Below are 23356 nucleotides of genomic sequence, written 5' to 3'. Positions count from 1 at the left end.
TAAATGTTGTATAAAGAAAAAAAAGCTATTTTCTAGCAATTATAAGGTGACTTACCAAGGGGAATCAAAAGTTAAAGGGAAGAAAATGATCCAAATACACAAAACTCCTAAGACCAAACTCTTCTCTCAGTTTTCATTTTCCTACAGTTACACTGTTCAGTCTATACCTTAAGTGACTCCATCTTTTTGAGCCTCGTGTCAGCCTCTTCAGTTGCTTCTTGTCCTCTGGTACCATCAGCTTCTTTCTAGAATAATTGTCAACAAGCACAGCACTTAGTTACCAGCAGCCAAGCTCAGTGCCACCTCTGACTGAACTCACACCATGTGAGATGACACCACTCTGCCCTGTCACTTTTCCTGAGAGCTGCACCTGAGCCCGCAAAGCCAGAGACAAAAGGAGACTGCTGTCAAGTGCTCTCCTCTCCTCTCAGACAGCAGGTATATTCTCTATAAAGTCCTACACAACAAAGAATCTTAGCAATTTGAAATCCTGTACTTAAGATTTACTTCATCCATACACACTGCTTTCTGGTCTTTGGCCTTAATTTTCTTTTAACAGTTTTAACTTTTATTATCACAGACATAGCATGTTTAAACTTAATCTATTATTCAACTATTTTTTGAAAAATTGATTTTTACCTACATTCTCACCACGAAGTTTGGCTTTAATCTGTTGGCGCTCATTAAAATTTTGTAGTCTTATTTGCCTCAGTCTTGCCAGATAAACCTAAAATAGGAACAACAACAACAAATAAACTCTCACTTAAAAGGAAAACTATGAATATTTTCACTGCTAAAGAAAACCCTAATTTATGGAAAAGTATTAATCTGAATACATTAAACAAAAGTTCTGAAATTTGGTTAATGAAAATGAAATATTAGCTTTCAAGTATTTAAAGGAATTTATTTCTGTAAAGAAAGAAATATGTTATAATTACAAATTTTAAATTATATCAAAAGAAAAGAAATTGAAACTCAGAAGACTGAGTAACAGTTATGGGGCAAAATTATGACACGGCATGTCAGTCAAAATATATTAACAGGTCCCTATAGACTTACAAAGTCTTAAAATAATTGTTAAGCATTTAAACCATGCAAGAAAAGAAGGCGACAAACTTAAAATGGCGGCGTGGCGGAGGTGCCGAGCATGCGGGAAGCATACCTCTTCCTCATCGTTCCTTGGCCTCCCTCCTCGTGAAGAGCTGGGCCTGCCTCCATACAGAGATGCCAGGTTTTGCAGGATTCCCTGTTTGTCATTCAATGTGCTAAGTTTAAAGAACGAGTGGGGCTACACCGCCCTGCTACCTAGGCACATACACTTGCCACTTCCTTCTCTTAGATATGTGCTGGCCAGTTTTAGACACCTCACTGAAGAAGGTCTGGCACTTCCCATAGCCATGTTGGCATGTAAATTCAGTGAGAACAGAAGTCATTCAACTCCAAGTATAATTACTTAAGTACAGAGACTGGAAATGTTTCTATGGTCATTAAAGAGGTCTTTAAGAGCATAGAGGTCTTTAAGAGTATTTTTCTTGTTAAAATCCAAAGCACTATATATTTTTTGCCTTCAAAAAAGATCTAATCTCTCCTGTTGAACAACTAGGAGAGAGAATTTAAAGAGACCACTCCCAGTAGATAGACAGTTGAGGGGTGAGGCCACCCACCCCTCTCAAAAATCTTAACCCAGAATTGTTGCTGTCTAAAGGAAATGCAGGGATAAAAAATGGAGCAAAGACCGAAGGAAAGGCCATCCAGAGATCACCCCATCTTGGGATTCATCCCAGGAGCAGACACCAAATCTGACACTACTGCTGATGCTGAGACATGCTTGCAGGCAGGAGCCTAACAGAGTTGTCCCCTGAGAGGCTCTGCTGGCACCTATCTGGCAGACAGATACAGATGCTTATAGCCAACCCCTGGACTGAGCCTGGGGACCCCAATGGAAGAGTTAAGGAAAGGAGTGAAGGATCTGAAGGGGATTGCAACCCTAAAGGAAGAACAACAATATCAACTAATCAGCGCCTTCAGGGCTCTGAAGGACTAAGCTACCAACCTAAGTTGGTACATGGTACATGGTACATGGGATGGTCCATACCCCACTACATATGGAACAGAGGACCGACCGCCTTGTCTGGTACATGGGATGGTCCATACCCCACTACATATGGAACAGAGGACCGACCGCCTTGTCTGGTACATGGGATGGTCCATACCCCCACTACATATGGAACAGAGGACCGACGGCCTCGTCTGGTACATGGGATGGTCCATACCCCCACTACATATGGAACAGAGGACCGACCGCCTCGTCTGGTACATGGGATGGTCCATACCCCACTACATATGGAACATAGGACCGACCGCCTCGTCTGGTACATGGGATGGTCCATACCCCACTACATATGGAACAGAGGACCGACCGCCTCGTCTGGTACATGGGATGGTCCATACCCCACTACATATGGAACAGAGGACCGACTGCCTCGTCTGGTACATGGGATGGTCCATAACCCACTACATATGGAACAGAGGACCGACCGCCTCGTCTGGTACATGGGATGGTCCATACCCCCACTACATATGGAACAGAGGACCGACGGCCTCGTCTGGTACATGGGATGGTCCATACCCCCACTACATATGGAACAGAGGACCGACCGCCTCATCTGGTACATGGGATGGTCCATACCCCACTACATATGGAACATAGGACCGACCGCCTCGTCTGGTACATGGGATGGTCCATACCCCCACTACATATGGAACAGAGGACCAACCGCCTCGTCTGGTACATGGGATGGTCCATAACCCACTACATATGGAACAGAGGACCGACCGCCTCGTCTGGTACATGGGATGGTCCATACCCCCACTACATATGGAACAGAGGACCGACGGCCTCGTCTGGTACATGGGATGGTCCATACCCCCACTACATATGGAACAGAGGACCGACCGCCTCATCTGGTACATGGGATGGTCCATACCCCACTACATATGGAACATAGGACCGACCGCCTCGTCTGGTACATGGGATGGTCCATACCCCCCACTACATATGGAACAGAGGACCGACCGCCTCGTCTGGTACATGGGATGGTCCATACCCCACTACATATGGAACAGAGGACCGACCGCCTTGTCTGGTACATGGGATGGTCCATACCCCACTACATATGGAACAGAGGACCGACCGCCTTGTCTGGTACATGGGATGGTCCATACCCCACTACATATGGAACAGAGGACCGGCCGCCTCGTCTGGTACATGGGATGGTCCATACCCCACTACATATGGAACAGAGGCCTTGTCTGGCCTCGGTAGGAGGGGATGCGCTTGGTCCTGTGGAGGCTTGATGTCTCAGAGAAGGGGGTGCGCTAGAGGAGTGAAGTGGGAGTGGGTGGATGGTTGTAGGAGCACCCTCTTAGAGGCAAAGAGGAGGGGAGATGGGGTGGGGGACTCATGGAGCAGGGACCTGGAAGAGGGACAACATTTGAAATGTAAATAAATAAAATAGTAAAAAAAAATATCCAACCCACTTCTAGATGTCTATGTGTATACTACATACCACAGTGTCAGTCGGTCTGTGTCTCTCACCCACCCACACAACACACATACACATACACACACTTTTATATTCATTGCTCTGGCTTCCAAAAATATGCTGTACACTAGCTCTTAAACCTAAATCAACCTCTGCTCGTGGGTATGCCCTGCAGTGCACATGACAAGCTCAGGCACAAACTGCCTTATTTTCAACTACAGCTTACTGTTATCATGGAATTGTCTTACTAGAAACTATTCACATGCTTTAGCAAAACTACCAGATTATCCAATTATCTACTTTCTCTTCCTTCAAACTACAATCATGTTTACAGTTTCCTTGAACGTAAAGAGTTCACGGTCCACTTTTTCATCTATTATCTCTCATCCATGTGTGATAAATGTACTTTTATACATACTGATTATCTCTATTCCCTGATATCACTTTTCTTAACCTTCTATAAATCTGCTTTCAAATTCAAGTATAATTAAAATTTTTTTCCTAAGGTCACTAGTAGTGTCAGAAATGATTCAAATGGAACCTTTTGAGCATTAAAAAAAATTTTTTTTGCCTAAAATTACTTTTGATTGAATCTACTTTATATATATATCATAGATACAGGAGGTTCACTATGGGGAAATTTAAAAAATTTAAAAAAGTATTAAACATTTATTTCAGTATATCCAACACTATTTTACAGTCCTGTGTTTGCAGGTTTCAGGAAGCATTGGTATTAGGGGAAGTAACAACATGACAATGCAGAGTACATAAGAATATTCAGAACCTAGGTTTCAGGGATGTTGTATGAAAATGTAAATATATTTCCACTGGCTTTTAATTTTATTTATTTGTGTATGTGTGTGAATGTAGTTATGTACCCAGAGATCAGAGGACAACTCGGAGTAGCTGGTTTTCACCTGCTATATATGTTGTTGAGGCAGGACTTCTCTTAGTTCTTAAATATATGAGGCAATAAGAAGGAATAATTAAGGGCTGGAGTATGGCTCAGTAAAAACTGTATTTCCAGCATGTGCAAATTCCTGGGTTCAATACCTAGCAACACACACACACACACACACACACACACACACACACACACAGCAACTAATGTCCTGGTTGCAAGGACAGAGTAAAGGCAGCACATACTGGCAACATTTTTCCATTCCCATCTGTTCTAATTTCATTTGTTGCTACAATAAACGACCCTAATGAAAAGGAACCTAGTGGAGAAAGCTTATCCTAGCTATAATTCCAGGTTCTACAGCTCATGACTGGATAGAAGTCACAGTGGCAAGAACTTGAAGAAGCAAACCCCATCACAGGCACAGTCAAGAGCGAAAGAGACAGAAATACATCCATTCTCATTTGCTTGCTGCTCAGCTCAACTCTGGGCCCAAGGAGGTCAAGACTTCCTGCCTAGGGAGTAATATCGTCCACAGTGGGCTGGGTCTTGCCACTTCAGTTAACTTACCACAGTCCTATAAAGACATGCCCACAGGCCAACCCAATGTGGACAATATCCCAGTGAGACTCTTCACAAGTGAGTAAGCTGCATCAAGTTGACAAGTAAAGTTAGCCATCACACTACTGAATTAACAAAGCTTATAAGGACATTGTGAAAAATAAAAGTATAATACATTGTGAGCCCTTGAGGCAATCACTTCTGAAAAGCTGCATCAATATTGATACAATCACAATGATAGGGTTGATTAAAATGGAATATTAAAAAATACTCAGATAAGATAAAGGTAGCAAGAGTAAAACCAGAAGAACAAAAATAGATAAAGCAAATATAAAATGATAAAACATAACTAATCCATCCAAACATATCAAAATTATACTGTCATTAAATACCATTAAAAGTGGTTATTTGGTAAGATTTTTAAAAAAGAAAAACAAAGAAGCCAAGTATATATTCACTACAAAATGTCTCACCCTCATTCAGGTACTTTAAAAAGACAGAACTAGAAGTACTATAGAAACACTTATTTAAAAAAAAGAATGAAACTGCATTGGTAGCAGACTCTCTTCATAGACTTCAGTTGTCTGATAATGGAAGACATGTGGGAAAGACTCATGTACTACGGGTCTTCAGGTGATCTCTGAGAATATGTATGGCTTCTCCAAACTAAGAGGCATCTCCAGTTGATAGGGAGTATATTGGTTTAAATTAAAATGGCCCCATAGGCCATTAACAACAAAAGGGGAATTAACAACAACAACAATAACTTGAGACATGATGGGAATTTTTCTGCAACTTGCCTACATGCATTTATATATGTGTAAAAATTCATAAAACTGGAAAAGAAAAAAATAAAGTCATTCTTATTTTCTGGTAATTTACAAAGCAAATGTCAATTATCAAAGTGCTCAAGCTGGGGAGACGGCTCAGCAGTTCAGGGTGCTTGTTGCTCCTGCTGAAGACTAGACGTTGGCTCTGATTGGCCTCCCTATCACCTGCAGATCTAGTCTTAATGGATCCAATGCCCTCGCTGGACTCCTTGGGCAGACATGTGTCAGGACATATACCCACAAACACACATGAATAAAAATAAAAATAAAATATATGAAACTTATAAGAAAGCACAAGAGAAACGGAGAAATGAATGTGCAGAACAGAGTAAGGCCCATGTCAGAAGCTAGGGAGTAGACACTTACACATACATCACACACAAGCTGTGTGTGCAATTCCCAGGGAGATTGTCCTACAACACTTATAGTAAGAAACAACGAAGGATTTAATCCCAAAGAAGATTAGCATGGAAAGACTGAAGAAGAAAACATAACAATTACAGATAAGAACATGCTAAGAGACCATAGGCAGAGAAGTCTAGTGTAAACTGCAGAAGATAAGGAAGAAATTTTCCAGCTCATGTTCAGATGTCACAGAAAGGTCAAGTAAGATAAGGATCACTAAGCTCTGTCTGGGCTGGTGACATAGCTCAGTGGTCCATGCTTTTACTTAGTTCATGAGAGGTCCTCGGCTCACACCACAAAAGGAATCAAACAGAAACAACAAAACAGCATATATTTGAGAGGATGGGCACAGTTACTTCTTTCAATATGCTGATGTGATGACAACTGTTTACAGAGTTGAAATAACAGATAAGGAACTGGAAACAAATGAACTTCATCTACTTTTCAAGAGTCTGGCTATGGATTTTATAGTAATGATGAGAGAAACAGAACTATAATTAGAGGTTTTAGGAAAGTATGATTAAAGAAGGACTGGTAAGAAGGGATAGTGCATAATAATTATGATAAGGACCCCAAATAATGACAGAATGCCATCGAAGATAACAAACTGCTCAAAGTGCAAATCATAAATGGTTCAAACATAATTTTCACAGCTTTGATTTTCTCCAGTGCTGTTTAAAGGTATAATCACAGACAGCAGCTCAGGTACACATAATGAGACATGTCAACACAGAAACTAGGCTCTACAAGGAGAATGGGTAAGTCAGCTATATGGGTATGTGTTTAACTGAGTAAAATTGAATGACCACATTATATCACAAGAAGCAACTCAAGTGGCCCTCTGCAGAGGAATGAATACTCAAATTGTGGTATAGCCACATAAAGAATGTAACTCAGGAATAAAAAGAACTAATATGGTTAGGTGTGGTGGGGCATTCCCTGAACACCAGCACTTGCGAGGCAAAGGCAGGCAGATCTCTATGAGTTAGAAGCCAGTTTGGTCTAAATAGTGAGCCATATAAAATTGCATACTATATGATTTTCATATAATTTCATAATTTTCAATGTCTACAAAAAGTACCAGAACTGTAAGGAATGTGAGCAGATCACTGGGAGGGGAGTGATCAACTTTGGAGGGGCATAAGAAACCTGGGGAAATGGTAGAAATGTTTGTTAACATGATCAAGCAGTAGACAGAGGATTATATGCATACTCAATACTCAATTACTCAATAGGGCGTACTTAGCACCGGTAAGTTTTATTATGATTAAATTATATCATAAGTTCACTTAAAAAGAAACTCTTCTGTGGAGACCTGGGTACTATGTTCTTATATGAAATCCACACTAAAGCCAGTATTTACAAGCAGCTCCTCTGAAGATGGTGAAAATGCTCTGTGTGACAAAGACATGGTGGCCATGCCATTATATATGTGTGCAGACCTACCAAATGGATAACACAAGTGAACCTTAACTAACCAAGGGCTTTGGATGGTTATAACATGTCAGTGTGGGCTTCTTGGTTCTAACAAATAGATAGTTTGACACAGAATGTTGGTAATGCGGAAGGCTCTGCACATATTTGGTGGCAGAGTATGACTGGAAACCTCCATGAGGGTCTCTTATCCTGGGAGCCGAAAGCTGAAATATACATAGTCTCAGGCTGGTAAGAGATGCTTGCTCTTCAGTCCTGACAACCTGAGTTCAACTCCTGATATAGGTAAAAGTAGAAATGAGAACACTAAGTTGTCCTCTGGCCTACACACACACACACACACACATACACACACACACGCACGCACGCACGCACGCACGCACGCACGCACACACACACACACACACATACTCTTAAAATAAAATTTGTATATACAATTGTACCTTACCACATCTCATCTATTTATCTCCAATAAAGTCTAAAATTATGAGCACAAGAATTCTAAAAAGATATCCAAGAAAGGAAGGGGCAGCTTCCAACCTATCTCTCTGGCTCTTACTTCTAGAGCAGGCGTGTTCTCTCCTGTTTTTTTTTTTTTTTGGGGGGGGGGGGCATCAGACACCAGGAACCTCAGCCTTTGAACCTGAACCAGTTAATTTTCCATGGGACTCTCAGGTCTCTGCAAGAAGCTAGGGACTACACTAACAATATATTGTCAAGATGTTTTTGGTTTTCTACTGTGTCATTGCTTCTCTGGCTTACAAACTTCCATATAGAACCTTTCAGCTTTTGTAACTATATTAAATCCTCTCTTTTATAAATATATACTCTATAATGTTTCTATACTCTAAATATATACTCTATAATGTTTCTATATACTTTGTGGGAGAATTCTGCCTACTACACTAGTGTACATAATCTTGTCTAACACTTGATTACAAATTATTATTTTTTGTTTACAAATTATTATGAAGCTAAATTATACTTGCCAAACCTTTGTATTCCTACTCTTCCCAAATTGCATAAAAACAGCCTCATTGAGTCAGTCAATCTACAAGTAACACATGACATCTATTCAAACATACTGAAAACTACAAATGTTCATAGTCATACTTCTAAGGCAATTTTATTACTAAGGAAACAAAGGAGTTTTACATTAATAAATTTATCTTGGAAAAACATAATACTCCTTAAAAAAATCACTGCTCAGCTCACCGTTTGCTTCCTGCTCACTGACAAAATGTAAGCAGCTGTCATATGACCTTCTCACCAGGAAAAAGTGTGCCATCAGAAACAGTAAACCAATGTGTATCTCTCCTCCTTGAAGAATAGTCTCATCAGGTATTTGGTCATAACGGAAAGAAAAATACACAGAAACTAGTATCAGATGGGATGGCTGAGCCAGGAGACTCCACAGCCTTCTGTGCACAGCACACCAGGAGGGAGTGATCCCCCAGCACTGCCTTAACTTCTGAGCACAGAGGTGAGATCTCCAACTTCTCTCTGGAGAGGACCAGCTAGGAGCACACTGGGCATAAAATTGGTGGAGCAGCTGGGACAGAAGTCTTCCCACCATCATTTGCACCAGGGTGCCAGGAGACTCCACAGCTTTCTGTGCATAGCCCGCCAGGAGAGAGAGAGAGAGAGAGAGAGAGATCTCCCAGCAGTGCTTTCACTTCTGAGCTCAGTCTTTACACAGGCTTACAGGTCCACAGGAGGGACGAACTCCAGCCAGAGACAACAATACCAGCTAGCATCAGAGATAACCAGATGGCGAAAGGAAAGCACAAGAAGCCTACCAACAGAAACCAAGGGCTCATGGCAACATCAGAACCCAGTTCTCCCACCACAGCAAGTCCTGGATACCCCAACACACTGGAAATCCAAGAGTTGGATTTAAAATTGTATCTCATGATGCTGATAGAGGGCTTCAAGAAAGCCTTAAATAACTCCTTTAAAGAAATACAGGAGAGAGGCAGACTGGGAGGACACAGCCAGTGTGCTCCGGGGGGTCGGCCACACAGAGCTTAGGTTCCTGTACTGAGGCCTCTGGAGGGAGCCTTCAGATCTCCGCTTCGGGATCCAGAACAGCCTGGGCTACAACACCACATCTCCAGGCCCTGCAAGAGGCCAGAGGGCCACCGGGGAGGCTGGCTGGGAGGAGTCAGTGTGCTCTGGTGAGTCCAGCAGGCCCCGGGCAGGAGCCTTCAGGTGTCTGCTTTGGGATCTGAACAGCCTGGGCCACAGCACCCTGTCTCCAGGCAGTGTAGGAGGTCAGCTGTGCACCAGAGGCCAGCTGGGAAGAGGCAGCTTGCACTGGTGAGTCCAGCATTGACAAGACCAACTAACACCAGTGAGAACTAGATGGCAAAAGGCAAACACAGGAACGTCACTAACAGAAATCAAGGCAATATGGCAGCATCTGATCCCAATTCTCCTTTAACAGCACGTCCTGGATACCCCATCACACCAGAAAAACAAGATTTGGATTTAAAATCACTGGTCATGATGCTGGTAGAGGAACACATGAAGGACATACTTAAAGAAATTCAGGAGAAAATGGATCAAAAGTTAGAAGCCCTTACAAGGGAAACACAAAAATCATTGAAAGAAATTCAGGAGAATACAAAAGCCAGTAAGGAGGAAACACAAAAATCACTTAAAGAAATACAGGAGAACTTTGGTCAACAGGCTGAGGTCATGAAAGAGGAAACACAAAAATCTCTTAAAGAATTACATGAAAATACAAACAGGAAAGTGAAGGAGCTAAGCAAAACCATCCAGGATCTAAAATCAGAAGTAGAAACAACTAAGAAAACTCAAAGGGAGACAACTTTGGAGATAGAAAACCTTGGGAAGAAATCAGGGGACATAGATGCAAATATCAACAACAGAATACAAGAGATAGAAGAAAGAATCTCAGATGCTGAAGATACCATAGAAACCATGGAATCAACAGTTAAAGAAAATGCAAAATGCAAAAAGCTTGTAACCCAAAACATCCAGGAAATCCAAGACACAATGAGAAGACCAAACCTAAGGATTACAGGCATAGATGAGAGTGAAGATTTACAACTTAAAGGGCCAGCAAATATCTTCAATAAAATTATGGAAGAAAACTTCCCTAATCTAAAGAGAGAGATGTCCATGAATATACAAGAAGCCTACAGAACTCCAAACAGACTGGACCAGAACAGAAATACCTCCCGTCACATAATAATCAAAGCCCCAAATGAACTAAACAAAGAAAGAATATTAAAGGCAGTCAGAGAAAAAGGCCAAGTAACATATAAAGGAAGACCTATCAGAATCACAGCAGACTTTTCACCTGAGACTATGAAGGCTAAGAAGGTCCTGGGCAGATCTCATGCAGACTCTAAGAGAACACAAATGCCAGCCAAAACTACTATATCCAGCAAAACTCTCAATCACCATAGATGAAGAAACTAAGATATTCCATGACAAAACCAAGTTTACACAATATGTATCCACAAACCCAGCCCTACAAAGGATAATAGGAGGAAAACACCAATACAAGGAGGGAAACTTCACCCTGGAAAAAGCAAGATAGTAGCCTTCTTTCATCAAACCTAAAAGAAGATAACCAATCAAATTTAAAAAATAACATCAAAAATGACAGGAAGTAATAATTACTATTCCTTAATATCTCTTAACATCAATGGGCTCAATGCCCCAATAAAAAGACATAGACTAACAGACTGGATATGTAAACAGGACCCTACATTTTGCTGCATACAGGAAACATACCTCAGTGTCAAAGACAAACACTACCTTAGAGTAAAAGGCTGGAAGACAATTTTATAAGCAAATGGTCTCAGGAAACAAGTTGGAACAGCCATTCTAATATCAGATAAAATTGACTTTCAACCCAAAGTCATCAAAAGAGACTCTGAGGGACACTTCTTGCAGGTCAAAGGAAAAACTCAACAAGAAGAACTCTCAATCCTGAACATCTATGCTCCAAATGCAAGGTCACCCTCATTGGTAAAAGAAACTTTACTAAAGCTCAAAGCACAGATTGCACCTAACACAATAATTGTGGGTGACTTCAACACTGCACTTTCCTCAATGGACCGATCAGGAAAACAGAAACTGAACAGGGACACAGTGAAACTATTTGTACCAATTAGATTTAGAAGATATATATAGAACATTTTATGCTAAAGCAAAAGAATATACCTTTTTCTCAGCACCTAATGGTACCTTCTCCAAAATCGACCATATAGTTGGTCAGACCTCAACAAATATAAGAAGATCAAAATAATCCCATGCCTCTTATGGGATCACTGTGGAGTAAAAGTGGTCTTCAATAGCAACAAAAACAACAGAAAACCCACATACACGTGGAAACTGAACAATATTCTACTCAATGATACCTTGGTCAAGGAAGAAATAAAGAAAGAAATTAAAGACTTTTTAGACCTTAAGGAAATGAAGACACAACATACCCAAATTTATGGGACACAATGAAAGCAGTGCTAAGAGGAAAACTCATAGCCCTGAGTGCCTCCAAAAAGAAAATGGAGAGAGCATACACTAACAGCTTAATGACACACCTGAAAGCCCTGGAACAAAAAGAAGCTATTTCACCCAGGAGGAGTAGAAGGCAGGAAATCATCAAACTCAGGGCTGAAATCAATCAAGTAGAAACAAAGAGAACCATACAAAGAATCAACAAAACCAGGAGCTGGTTCTTTGAGAAAATCAACAAGATAGATAAACCTTTAGCCAGACTAACCAAAGGGCACAGAGACAGTATACAGATTAACAAATGAAATGAAAAGGGAGATATAACAACAGAAACTGAGGAAATTCAAAAAATCATTAGATCCTACTACAAAAGCCTATACTCAACACACCTGGAGAATCTGGAGGCAATGGACAGTTTCCTAGACAGATGCGAGACACCAAAACTAAATCAGGATCAAATAGATCATCTAAACAGTCCCATAACACCTGAAGAAATAAAAAGGGTCATAGAAAGTCTCCCAATCAAAAAAAGCATGGGACCAGATGGCTTCAGTGCAGAATTCTATCAGACCTTCATAGAAGACCTAACACCAATACTCTTCAAACTATTCCACAAAATAGAAACAGAAGGAACTCTACCCAACTCGTTCTATGAAGCCACAATTAATTACCCTGATACCAAAACCACACAAAGATCCAACAAAGAAAGAGAACTTCAGGCCAAATTCACTTATAAATATTGATGCAAAAATACTCAATAAAATTCTTGCCAACTGAATCCAAGAACAGATCAAAACGACCATCCACCATGATCAAGTAGGCTTCATCCCAGGGATGCAGGGATAGTTCAATATAAGGAAATCCATCAATGCTATCGATGGATGCTGAAAAAGCATTTGACAAAATTCAGCATCCTTTCATGCTAAAAGTCTTGGAAAGGACAGGAATTCAAGGCCCATACCTAAACATAGTAAAAGCAATATACAGCAAACCAGGAGCCAGCATCAAACTAAATGGAGAGAAGCAATCCCACTAAAATTAGGGACTAGACAAGGCTTCCCCCTCTCTCCTTATCTTTTCAATATTGTACTTGAGGTACTAGCTAGGGCAATTAGACAACATAAGGAGGTCAAAGAGATACAAATTGGAAAGGAAGAAGTCAAACTATCACTATTTGCAGATGATATGATAGTCTACCTAAGTGACCCAAAAAAACTCTACCAGAGAACTCCTACAGCTGAAAAACAACTTCAGCAAAGTGGCAGGTTATAAAATCAACTCAAGCAAACTACTGAGCCTTCCTATACTCAAAGGAAAAACATGCTGAGAAAGAAATTAGGGAAATGACACCCTTCACAACAGCTACAAACAATATAAAGTACCTTGGTGTGACTCTGACCAAACAAGTGAAAGATCTGTATGACAAGAACTTCAAGTCTCTGAAGAAGGAAATGGAAGAAGACCTCAGAAAATGGAAAAATCTCCCATGCTCATGGACTGGCAGGATTAATATAGTTAAAATGGCCATTTTGCCAAAAGCAATATACAGATTCAACACAATACCCATCAAAATCCCAACTCAGTTCTTCATAGAGTTAGAAAGAGCAATTCTGAAATTCATCTGGAATAACAAAAAACCCAGGATAGCTAAAACTATTCTCAACAACAAAAGAAATTCTGGGGGAAATCAGTATCCCTGACCTCAAGCAATACTACAGAGCAATAGTGTTAAAAACTGCATGGTAGTGGGTACAGTGACAGGCAGGCGGATCAATGGAATAGGATTGAAGATCCAGAAATGAACCCACACACCTATGGCCACTTGATCTTCGACAAAGGGGCTGAAAACATCCAGTGGAAAAAAGATAGCCTTTTCAACAAATGGTGCTGGTTCAACTGGAGGTCAGCATGCAGAAGAATGCGAATTGATCCATTCTTATCTCCTTGTACTAAGCTCAACTCCAATAGATCAAGGACCTCCACATAAAGCCAGACACACTGAAGCTAATAGAAAAGAAACTGGGGAAGACCCTTGAGGACATCGGTACAGGGGGAAAGTTCTTGAACAGAACACCAATAGCTTATGTTCTAAGATCAAGAATTGACAAATGGGACCTCATAAAATTACAAAGTTTCTGTAAGGCAAAGGACACCATCAAAAGGACAAATCGACAACCAACAAATTGGGAAAAGATCTTCACCAACCCTAAATCAGACAGAGGGCTAATATCCAATATATAAAAAGAACTCAAGAAGTTAGACCCCAGAAAACCAAATAACCCTATTAAAAAAAAATGGAGTACAGAGCTAAACAAAGAATTTTCACCCGAAGAACATCGGATGGCTGAGAAGCATCTTAAAAAATGCTCAACATCATTAGTCATTAGGGAAATGCAAATCAAAACAACCCTGAGATGTCACCTTACACCAGTCAGAATGGCTAAGATTAAAAACTCAGGAGACAGCAGGTGTTGGTGAGGATGTGGAGAAAGAGGAACACTCCTCCAGTGCTGGTAGGTTTGCAAATTGGTACAACCACTCTGGAAATAAGTCTGACGGTTCCTCTGAAAACTGGGCACCTCAGTTCCAGAAGATCCTGCTATACCACTCCTGGGCATATACCCAGTGGATTCCCCAGCATGTAATAAGGATTACTGTGTTCATAGCAGCCCTATTTATAATAACCAGAAGCTGGAAAGAACCCAGGGATCCCTCAGTGGTGGAATGGATACAAAAAAAAATGTGGTATATATACACAATGGAGTACTATTCAGCCATTAGAAACAATGAATTCATGAAATTCTTAGACAAATGGATGGAGCTGGAGGACATCATACTAAGTGAGGTAACCCAATCTCAGAAAATCAATCATGGTATGCACTCACTAATAAGTGGATATTAGTCTAGAAAACTGGAATACCCAAAACATAATCCACACATCAAATGATGTACAAGAAGAATGGAGGAGTGGCCCCTGGTTATGGAAAGACTCAGTGTAGCAGTATAGGGCAAAACCAGAACAGGGAAGTAGGAAGGGGTGGATGGGGGAACAGGGGGAGGGAAGAGGGCTTATGGGACTTTTGGGGAGTGGGGAGCCAGAAAAGGGGAAATCATTTGAAATGTAAATAAAAAATATATCAAATAAAAAAAAAGACAAAGTTGAAAGAATATGTGATAGGGAATGTATAGGGGAAATGAGAAATAAATTCACACATATTTCATTGTGTACCTGTATGGAATTCTGAGAAGTAAAGAAAACTAAACTAAACTAAAATAAAATAAAATAAATGCCTATAGCCGTGACAGAGCAATGTGATTAGAGCTACACTAACATTATGTCAAAAGTTTAGGCAATATACAAGAAAATGTGGTTTTCAAATCCTAGATAACAAACACTATGGGGTAGATTCTTGGCAGAGGGAAGCAAGGGAAGGAAGCCCAGTTACTTCCTGTCTGGCCAGAGCTTCTGGGCAGCAGCACAATAGAGGGAACTGGAACAGAGCTGCAGGGCCCCTCTGAGCGGAGGAAGCATCATCAGGGCATGGGCAAGCTGAAGGCTGCTGGGACTGTGGTCAGAGCAGAGAAGAGAGAGCACAGGGAAGCCGCGCTGGAAATGTGAAGAGGTTCTTAAGAGCCTCTCACTGAGGGGCCACAGCTGCTCACACCAGGGGCTAACCAGATTGTGACTGTTTCCTGTTTGCAGCAGGCAGAGCAGAAAGACCTCAGAACCAGTAAGGCAAGGGTACTCCAAAGGGGCCAAGTTAGCATGGGAGAGAATGTGGTTCTTTACAGCCTCGGGGAACCTTTAAAGTCAACCTTCAATGAGTCAAATTATTTCTAAATAATTAAAGCCCCCAAATAGTTAATGAAAAACACTTGCAGTAAAGTGCACAGTGCGGGGCATACTAATTCAAGTATAGTAAGCATAGTAAAAAAACAGGACAAAAAAATTTTTTAATAAAATCTTAATCAATCAATAAACATACACACGTGAAGACAAAAAAAAAAAAAAAGCCAAAAACCAAAACTAAAACCAAAAAAAAAAAAAAAAAAAAAAACCGGCCAAATGCTTTTCAGACCTAAAAATTCAGGTTAAAGTTACAACGTATTGTTCAAATGTCAAAAGAAAAAAAAAGGCATTTTCCCAACAAATTTTGGAAAATGTCTTTTAAATAAAATACCAGAGGACATTCTTCACCACGAATAAACTGATGATGGAATCACAGGATTAAGCCAAAACAGTGGCGGGAAAAGTCACTGCATCTTGGTAGTTGTAAGTATCACGGCTTAAGCGACTCTAACTTTATTGTGAATCATGGCGTGCGTGTCGGTGTGTCCGTGGTACAGAGCGAGCACAGAGCTGCAGAGGCCTGAGGAGCTGCAGTTATGGGCTCCTAAGTCACTGGGTGTGGGTGCTGAGAACCAGCCCAGGGCCTGTGCTGGAGCAGCAGGCTCTCTGACCTGCTGAGCACTCTCCAGCTCCAGGAACTATTTTAAATGATAGTAGTCTACAACCAGGGCTGAGGATGGGTGCATACCATTAATCCCAGCTCTCAACCAGGCCTGAAGGTCTTGAGTTTGAGGTCAGCCTAGGCTACAAAGCAATTTTAAAGCCCTTAAAAAAAGCGATCAAAAATTTAGATGCTATTAATAGGAAAACTGAGGAAAGGGAGAAAGCAAGAAATTATCTTCTCCTATACAGAGGAAAGTCACAAATACAGATTTATTCCAGATTATTAAGAAAGTAAATTGGAGTATGCCTGCTAAAAATATAAAGAGTGACCAATAAAAGCTGTAACATTTTTCTATAATATAATCTCAAAAGGAAAAAAAAACTTATATTGGTTAACTTAATAAATTTACAGTTACCAATTATGGCTTTTTATACACATTTGATAAGTCTAAAAAAAATACCTTGAAGCATTTTCTACATAAATTGAGGCTCCACAAGGAGATGACAGGACAGAAGCAATCCTCAGTTGCTTTGACAAAAGATCAAAGCACATTTGGGCGCTCTGCAGCTAAGAACTAGGGAGACTTCCAACCAGTGAGGTGAGTACCTCACAGCTTAATATTTTAAATAAATGACTTAATTTTGTAATTTGCTTAACTGGATGGTTTAAAGTAATTATTTTGTTTCTAACATGCTTTTCAACAAATACTATAGTGTGTGTGTGTGTGTGTGTGTATTCACTCACAACACTTATTTACCTTTTTTCCCCTAAAATTCTTTGCCACTTAGAAATATTAAATCAGGGCTGGAGAGATGGCTCAGCAGTTAAGAGCTGACTGCTTTTCCAGAGGTCCTGAGCTCAAATCCCAGCACCACATGGTGGCTCACAACCATCCGTAACGAGATTTGACTCTTCTTCTGGAATGTCTGAAGACAGCTACAGTGTACTTACTTACATATAATAAATCTTAAAAATATAAATATCAAAATATAAATATACAAAAATCTTTAAAGAAAGAAATATTAAATCAAACAGTATATTGGGAAAATTTCCAGCAACTTAAGAACTTATATCTTTAATATGAATATTTAGATTGTTATATCCATTTCTCCCTTTAAAGAACAGAATGTAAAGTGATGATGTAATTTTACTTTGGTATACAAGATATCAATAAAAGACATCAGAAAACAGGCTAATGAACAAGATTTATGAGAAAACATAACCTCTATGTTGCTTTTGAACATCTTCAGTATCTTTTATTGTGCACAGACTGCTACATCATATTCCTTTTACTTACACTCACATCATTCCAGGCCTTAACTTTGAATACTGATATATTCAAAATCCCAATAAAATAATATCTTACCACATGTCCTTCGGCTCGGGCTTTATTCTGCATAGCTTCTCGTTTACGCTGTAGGAATTCTTCCACTTGTTTGGCTCTCTCTACAGCTAGGTGTCCTTTTTGCCTAATTTGGAGAAATCACAGAGTCAGCAATTTTCAGCATTAAATTCCACATTGAAACTGTAATTAGTATATGAAAGCAGAAATAAAATAGTCTCTGTGAAGAAGAGGAGGAGTGTGTGTGTGTGCGTGCGTGTGCGTGTGCGTGTGTGTGTGTGTGTGTGTGTGTGTGCTGTCTTTATTGCCTTAATCATATTATTTACTACTTTTTTAAATAAGCAAAATCCTAACACTACTTCAAATCTTGACAAGATTCATTTTACTTACAGACAGTAAAATGGACAAGTTAGGGAAAAAGTAAAAGCAGTCACTGACTTTAGTCTTTTCTCATCTTATTTCAGCATACTTGGCTGACTACTAGAAAAGAATGTAAATATGCTGAAGAGACAGCAAATGAGAAGGTGATAAATATTCACTGAACAGCCTGTACTGTGTCAGTCAGCATGATAAGCACACAGGCAAACACAAATGTGCACATGTGTAACCCAGCCCCCGTGATGAGGCAGGAGGTCAAACGTAACCAGTTAGACTTGGAGGTGAGTAAGAAAGTTGAGCAAGTTATTCTCTGTGTTCCAGCTATTTGGCTTGTGACTAGTATAGTATATGAACTTCCTGTAGCTTCTTTTTGGAAAATAATTAACATATATGTTCTGAAAAAAATCATGAAATAAGCCTTTTCTGTTTCCCAGTAAACATTTTAAAATTTCTAATTTTCATTCCACAATCACTTCAACTTTTTTAAAGCAAAAAACTGAAACATAAAAAAATATTTTAAATAAGAAATTTAGCTGTAAAAACTTGAAATGCAGAGCAGAAGATATAGCTCAGAAGCTAAGAACACTTGCTACTTTTATAGAGGATCTGAGTTCTATTCCTGATTCCCATGTGAGTTGGCTGAAAACCACCACTAACTCCAACTCCAGCGGATGTAACACACGACTTTCACAGGCACCTGCGCTTATGTGTATACACACACACACACACACACACACACACACACACACACACACACACACATATATACACACACACACAAGTGCACACGTGCGCGCACACATACTTGAAAAGAAAAATCTAAAATATACTATATTTTATCTACCATGACACTGTGAATGACAGTGATCTAAAGTTCTTTACCTTGCATGCTATTTAGGAGAAATTCTTTAGAATTTCCATCATAGGAAATTTCTAGGACTACATAATATCTATAACTGGTTTAGGAGCCAATTACTATGATATTCAGCTATTCCAGATGGTTACTGTAGTCCCACATAACATTTCTGAAATCCAAGCAAGCTATGTTAGCTTGAACAGAGCAGGTTGATAATAACAAGACATTTGTGCATGTCTCTGATGTGCACATATGCTGTCCTTGAGCAGACATATTACACACTATAAAACTGAGATCAACTAAGAGGACCTGGTCTGAATTCAGCATGCCTCTGCATATACCCAGGTAAGTTGACATTATGCCCTGAACCTCCCTGTGTATGTAAGCCTGAGCCAAATACAGTAGAGTATTAACTACCATGCTCAAATGTGTCATTCAAAATGTATGATTAGAGTTGGGGTTGCTGTAGCCCTTCTCCCTCTTGAATCCCCTACCCTGGCCTGCCTTCCCGCCCTGGCCTGGGGCTGTCTCTGCAGAGTACAAACCAGAGCATGGCATGAGTCCTAATAAAGATGCCAACAGTATCAACAGCTCGCAGCAGGGTTTATCTGTCTCCCTCCGAGGAGCTACAGCTTGTGTGGACTCAAGCCGTCCAAACCAGTGAGCTGGATGGAAATGAGAGCCTGCTACAAGCCTTCAGCTACTTCCCCTATCCAAGCCTGGCAGATATAGCTCTCCTCTGCCTGCAGCATGGGCTGCAGATAGAGAAGGTAAAGACCTGGTTCATGGCCCAATGTCTCCGCCATGGCATTAGCTGGTCATCTGAATAGATAAAAGAGAATCCAGCCAGAGTGGTGACCACCGAGATCAGCTCCTTTTCAAGTCTCTTGTCTCTTTCACACATCAGGCAGTGAGGCCCCCACAGGAGATGCCTCCATTGCCCCCTCCAGAGCAGGTTGCTCTTGGACCAAGTCCTCTTGTGCTTAGCGAGCCCACTCATATTGAAGGTTGAGCCTGAGGAGCCCTCTCAGGTATCACAGCTGCCACTGAATCATCAGACAGTTAAGGAGCCTTTGATGATGGGCAGCAGAACATTCTCCACCAATCAGATTGTCAAGATTTCCAGATCAGTAGCCTCTCTAAGGAGCAGGCAGGTGGAGTCCTGACCAGTCATGTAGTGGAAAGACTGCTTCCTGGAATCACTCCGCAGCTGTCCATCAGTCAGATAAGCCCCTCTGATCTCATTACTTGATGACAGTTGTAAGGAGGAGTCCGAGCCTAGTGGAACTTCCGTCTGTCTTCCTCTACTTCTTCTCCCCCTTTCCAGGTATTGGCTAATGGAGCCAACCACTCCAGCCTTTTGGTTATATCTCACAGTCATTCTCACCTACCGAGCAGGCACTGTCTCCATAAGTAGAACCACTCTGGCCTCAAAGGCTACAGAATAACTCAGTACCGAGTAGGGCTAGTCGCACGGAATCCCTTTCCCCAGATATGCAACATCAGCAAAAGACTAAGCATAAGACCAAAGAACAGTTGGCCATACTCAAATCCTTTTCCTACAGTGCCAATGGGCACGACAAGAAGCTTGCCATAAATTACAACAGATCACTGTTTACCTCGCCCTGAGATTATTCAATGGTTTTGTGACACGATATTCCTTGAAGCATAGACAGCTGAAATGGTTTCAGGACAATGCAGTACTTGGTACCCCTAGTTTTCAAGATCCAGCTATTCCTACACCATCAACTCATTCCTTGAAAGAATGGGCCAAGACGCCACCTCTACCAGCCCCACTGCCCCCACCAGATATACAACATTTGGAGAGGTACTGGGCAGTCCAGCAGCTGCAGGAAGCGGATGTCCTTAAACTAAGTCAGGCATCAAGACTAAGCACTCAGCAAGTGCTGGACTGGTTTGACTCTCAATTGCCAAAGCCAGCAGAAGAAGTAGTGTATCTAGATGAAGAGGAAGAGGAGGAAGAAGAAGAGGAAGAGGAGTAGGAGTAGGAGGAGGAGAAGGAAGAACTGCCAGAAGATAGTGAGGAAGAAGAGGAAGATGATGATGATGTAATCATACAGGACTGAGGGAGGCTGAGGCAAAGGGGAGTCTATTACTGAAATATTGACCAATTTAGTGACTGTTTAAGCCTTTTTGAAATTGTCCTTGTGAAGTTTGTGTTCTTGAGTAAGCATAATGGGTAATCTGACAGTAGACTGGAGAGGGTGACCAGGATAAACTGAATGTATTAGATCAACAGAAATCCAATTCTCCAGCCTCCATGTAGAGATAGCTTGGGATCTGGGCAAATAATGGCTGAAAAGAGCTCTTGCTTTGCTCTTGTTCTTTAGGACTCTTAAGTCATGTCTCAGCCCCACATCCACAGGGAACCTGAATGGAGACAAGTATTGTGATCCAACTGATCCCAGTGCACCCCAGCACTTGTCAGAGAATCCTCTGTGCCTTTCCTGTCTTTCTGAGCATGTCCAAGCACATCGCAGCTAGTGTTTGCAGTATCTTGGTTTTGTAATAGACTTATCCTCAGACCCCTCTGATGATGTCTTACTTGATTTGTCACTAATTCACTGCAGACTGTTCTTGCTTCTGACAATGGGACCAATCTCTCTACCATTTTATTTCTATGAAATCCCCTCTATTGTCTCAGGGTAAAGCTTTACATACAGAGTTTGTGAAAATTTTTAATAATCAGAGTGTGACTATTAGTGTGTATATTTACTGGAGGCAGGAATGAGCCAGCCATAGTGCCTGTGACCACTCTACTTGGCAGGTTGAGACAGGAAGAGCAAGGTGGTCAAGGTCAGCCTTGCCTACAAATGACTGTGTGAGAATCTGTTTTGAAACATAGCAGTGTGACAGAGGAGAAGGGCAGTGGGGAGTTACAGATTTGGATTTACAAACCTGACACTACTTTTTGCTCAGATTGATATAGATTGTTAGTTTTGTTTTTTTTTTTTAATTTTTGTTTTTCCTTTTTTTACTAGTGCTCCAGTTTGTATCTAACAAGAAGATGTTTCCCTCTTCATAGGATCTGTCTTGTGGACAGAAGGACCATGGTCTTCTAACTCAGTGATGTTCTAGAACAGGGAATCACTGGTAACAGTTGGTTAGTCATCTGAAAATAGAGCGCATGCCCCAAATTGCTAAATAATTTAAAAAGGCCAAAAATAAAATTGTTTCTCTTCTCAAAAAAAAAATATGACTATTTGGTAAGGTTCTTTCTGAGGGTCTTGGAAGTATACCCCACTGTGATTAGATAAAGCCTCCGATCTCTGGTTTGCATCATGATGACACTGACATCAACTATCATAGAAGTAAAATATATTTAATTCAGCATTCTAGTCTATGTGCAGTGTTTGCCAGTATAACACACCAATTAGCATACACTATTAGAATTATTGAACAGTGCCTAACTAAAAACATGCATAGCTGCCTCAACTTAATAGATTTTCACACTAATTGTTCTTGCCACTGCTTGTCAACATATTGAGGCCCTATCTTATATCACAATGAAGTGATACACACACAGAAAACAATATGAAGAAAACACTAACAGTCTGCTAAAAGATATCAAAGAACAGAGGAATATTCCAGACATAGTATGACAATTTCTCGCTGTCAACCTGTTAACTCTTCCTATACTACCTGTATATTCAACACACTCTGAGTCAAAATCCCATCAAGTTAACTTGTAGATATGAACAAACTGATCTAAATTTATTAGGGAGAAGAAATGATCCAGAATATTCTATTCAGTGCTGAAAGAAGAACAAAGCTGGGGTGCCGAAACAACCTGAGCTTAAGATTTAGTCTACAGCTGGGCCGTGGTGACGCACACCTTTAACCCCAGCACTTGGGAGGCAGAGGCAGGCAGATTTCTGAGTTCGAGGCCAGCCTGGTCTACAGAGCGAGTTCCAGGACAGCCAGGGCTACACAGAGAAACCCTGTCTTGAAACACCAAAAAAAAAAAAAAAAAAAAATTATTCTACAGCATTTATTTAGGAACACTGTTCAGAGCTCAGAAAAAAAGTCATACAGAATAAGCAGTTGATCTTTGACCAAAGAACACAGGTTATTTAAGGTAGCCATGATTTGTCTTTTAAAGAAATATTATGGAACTGGATATCCATCCACATGCAAG

At 40.7% G+C, this 23356-nt stretch overlaps 1 protein-coding gene and 1 pseudogene across 7 annotated transcripts in view; one reads left to right on the top strand and one right to left on the bottom strand.

Moving 5' to 3' along the window:
- Positions 1 to 23356, bottom strand: part of Nek1 (NIMA related kinase 1) — a 328855-nt gene that overhangs the window by 47967 nt on the left and 257532 nt on the right. For 6 of the 7 annotated variants that reach the window (XM_052162458.1, XM_052162456.1, XM_052162459.1 and 3 more), the window contains 3 exons: positions 17988 to 18090; positions 644 to 727; positions 168 to 245 (listed from right to left, as the gene is read on the bottom strand). In XM_052162458.1, the coding sequence (XP_052018418.1) occupies positions 168 to 245; positions 644 to 727; positions 17988 to 18090 (265 nt within the window). Of the gene's footprint in view, positions 1 to 167; positions 246 to 643; positions 728 to 1162; positions 1247 to 17987; positions 18091 to 23356 lie in introns of all 7 variants that reach the window. The other variant, XM_052162463.1, reaches the window with a different exon arrangement.
- On the top strand, positions 12129 to 22364 carry LOC127668720 (homeobox and leucine zipper protein Homez-like; annotated as a pseudogene).

The sequence above is a fragment of the Apodemus sylvaticus genome, chromosome 18 (genome assembly GCF_947179515.1).
Source record: "Apodemus sylvaticus chromosome 18, mApoSyl1.1, whole genome shotgun sequence".
NCBI classification, from domain to species: Eukaryota; Metazoa; Chordata; class Mammalia; order Rodentia; family Muridae; genus Apodemus; species Apodemus sylvaticus.
This window is presented reverse-complemented; position numbering and strand designations above follow the sequence as displayed.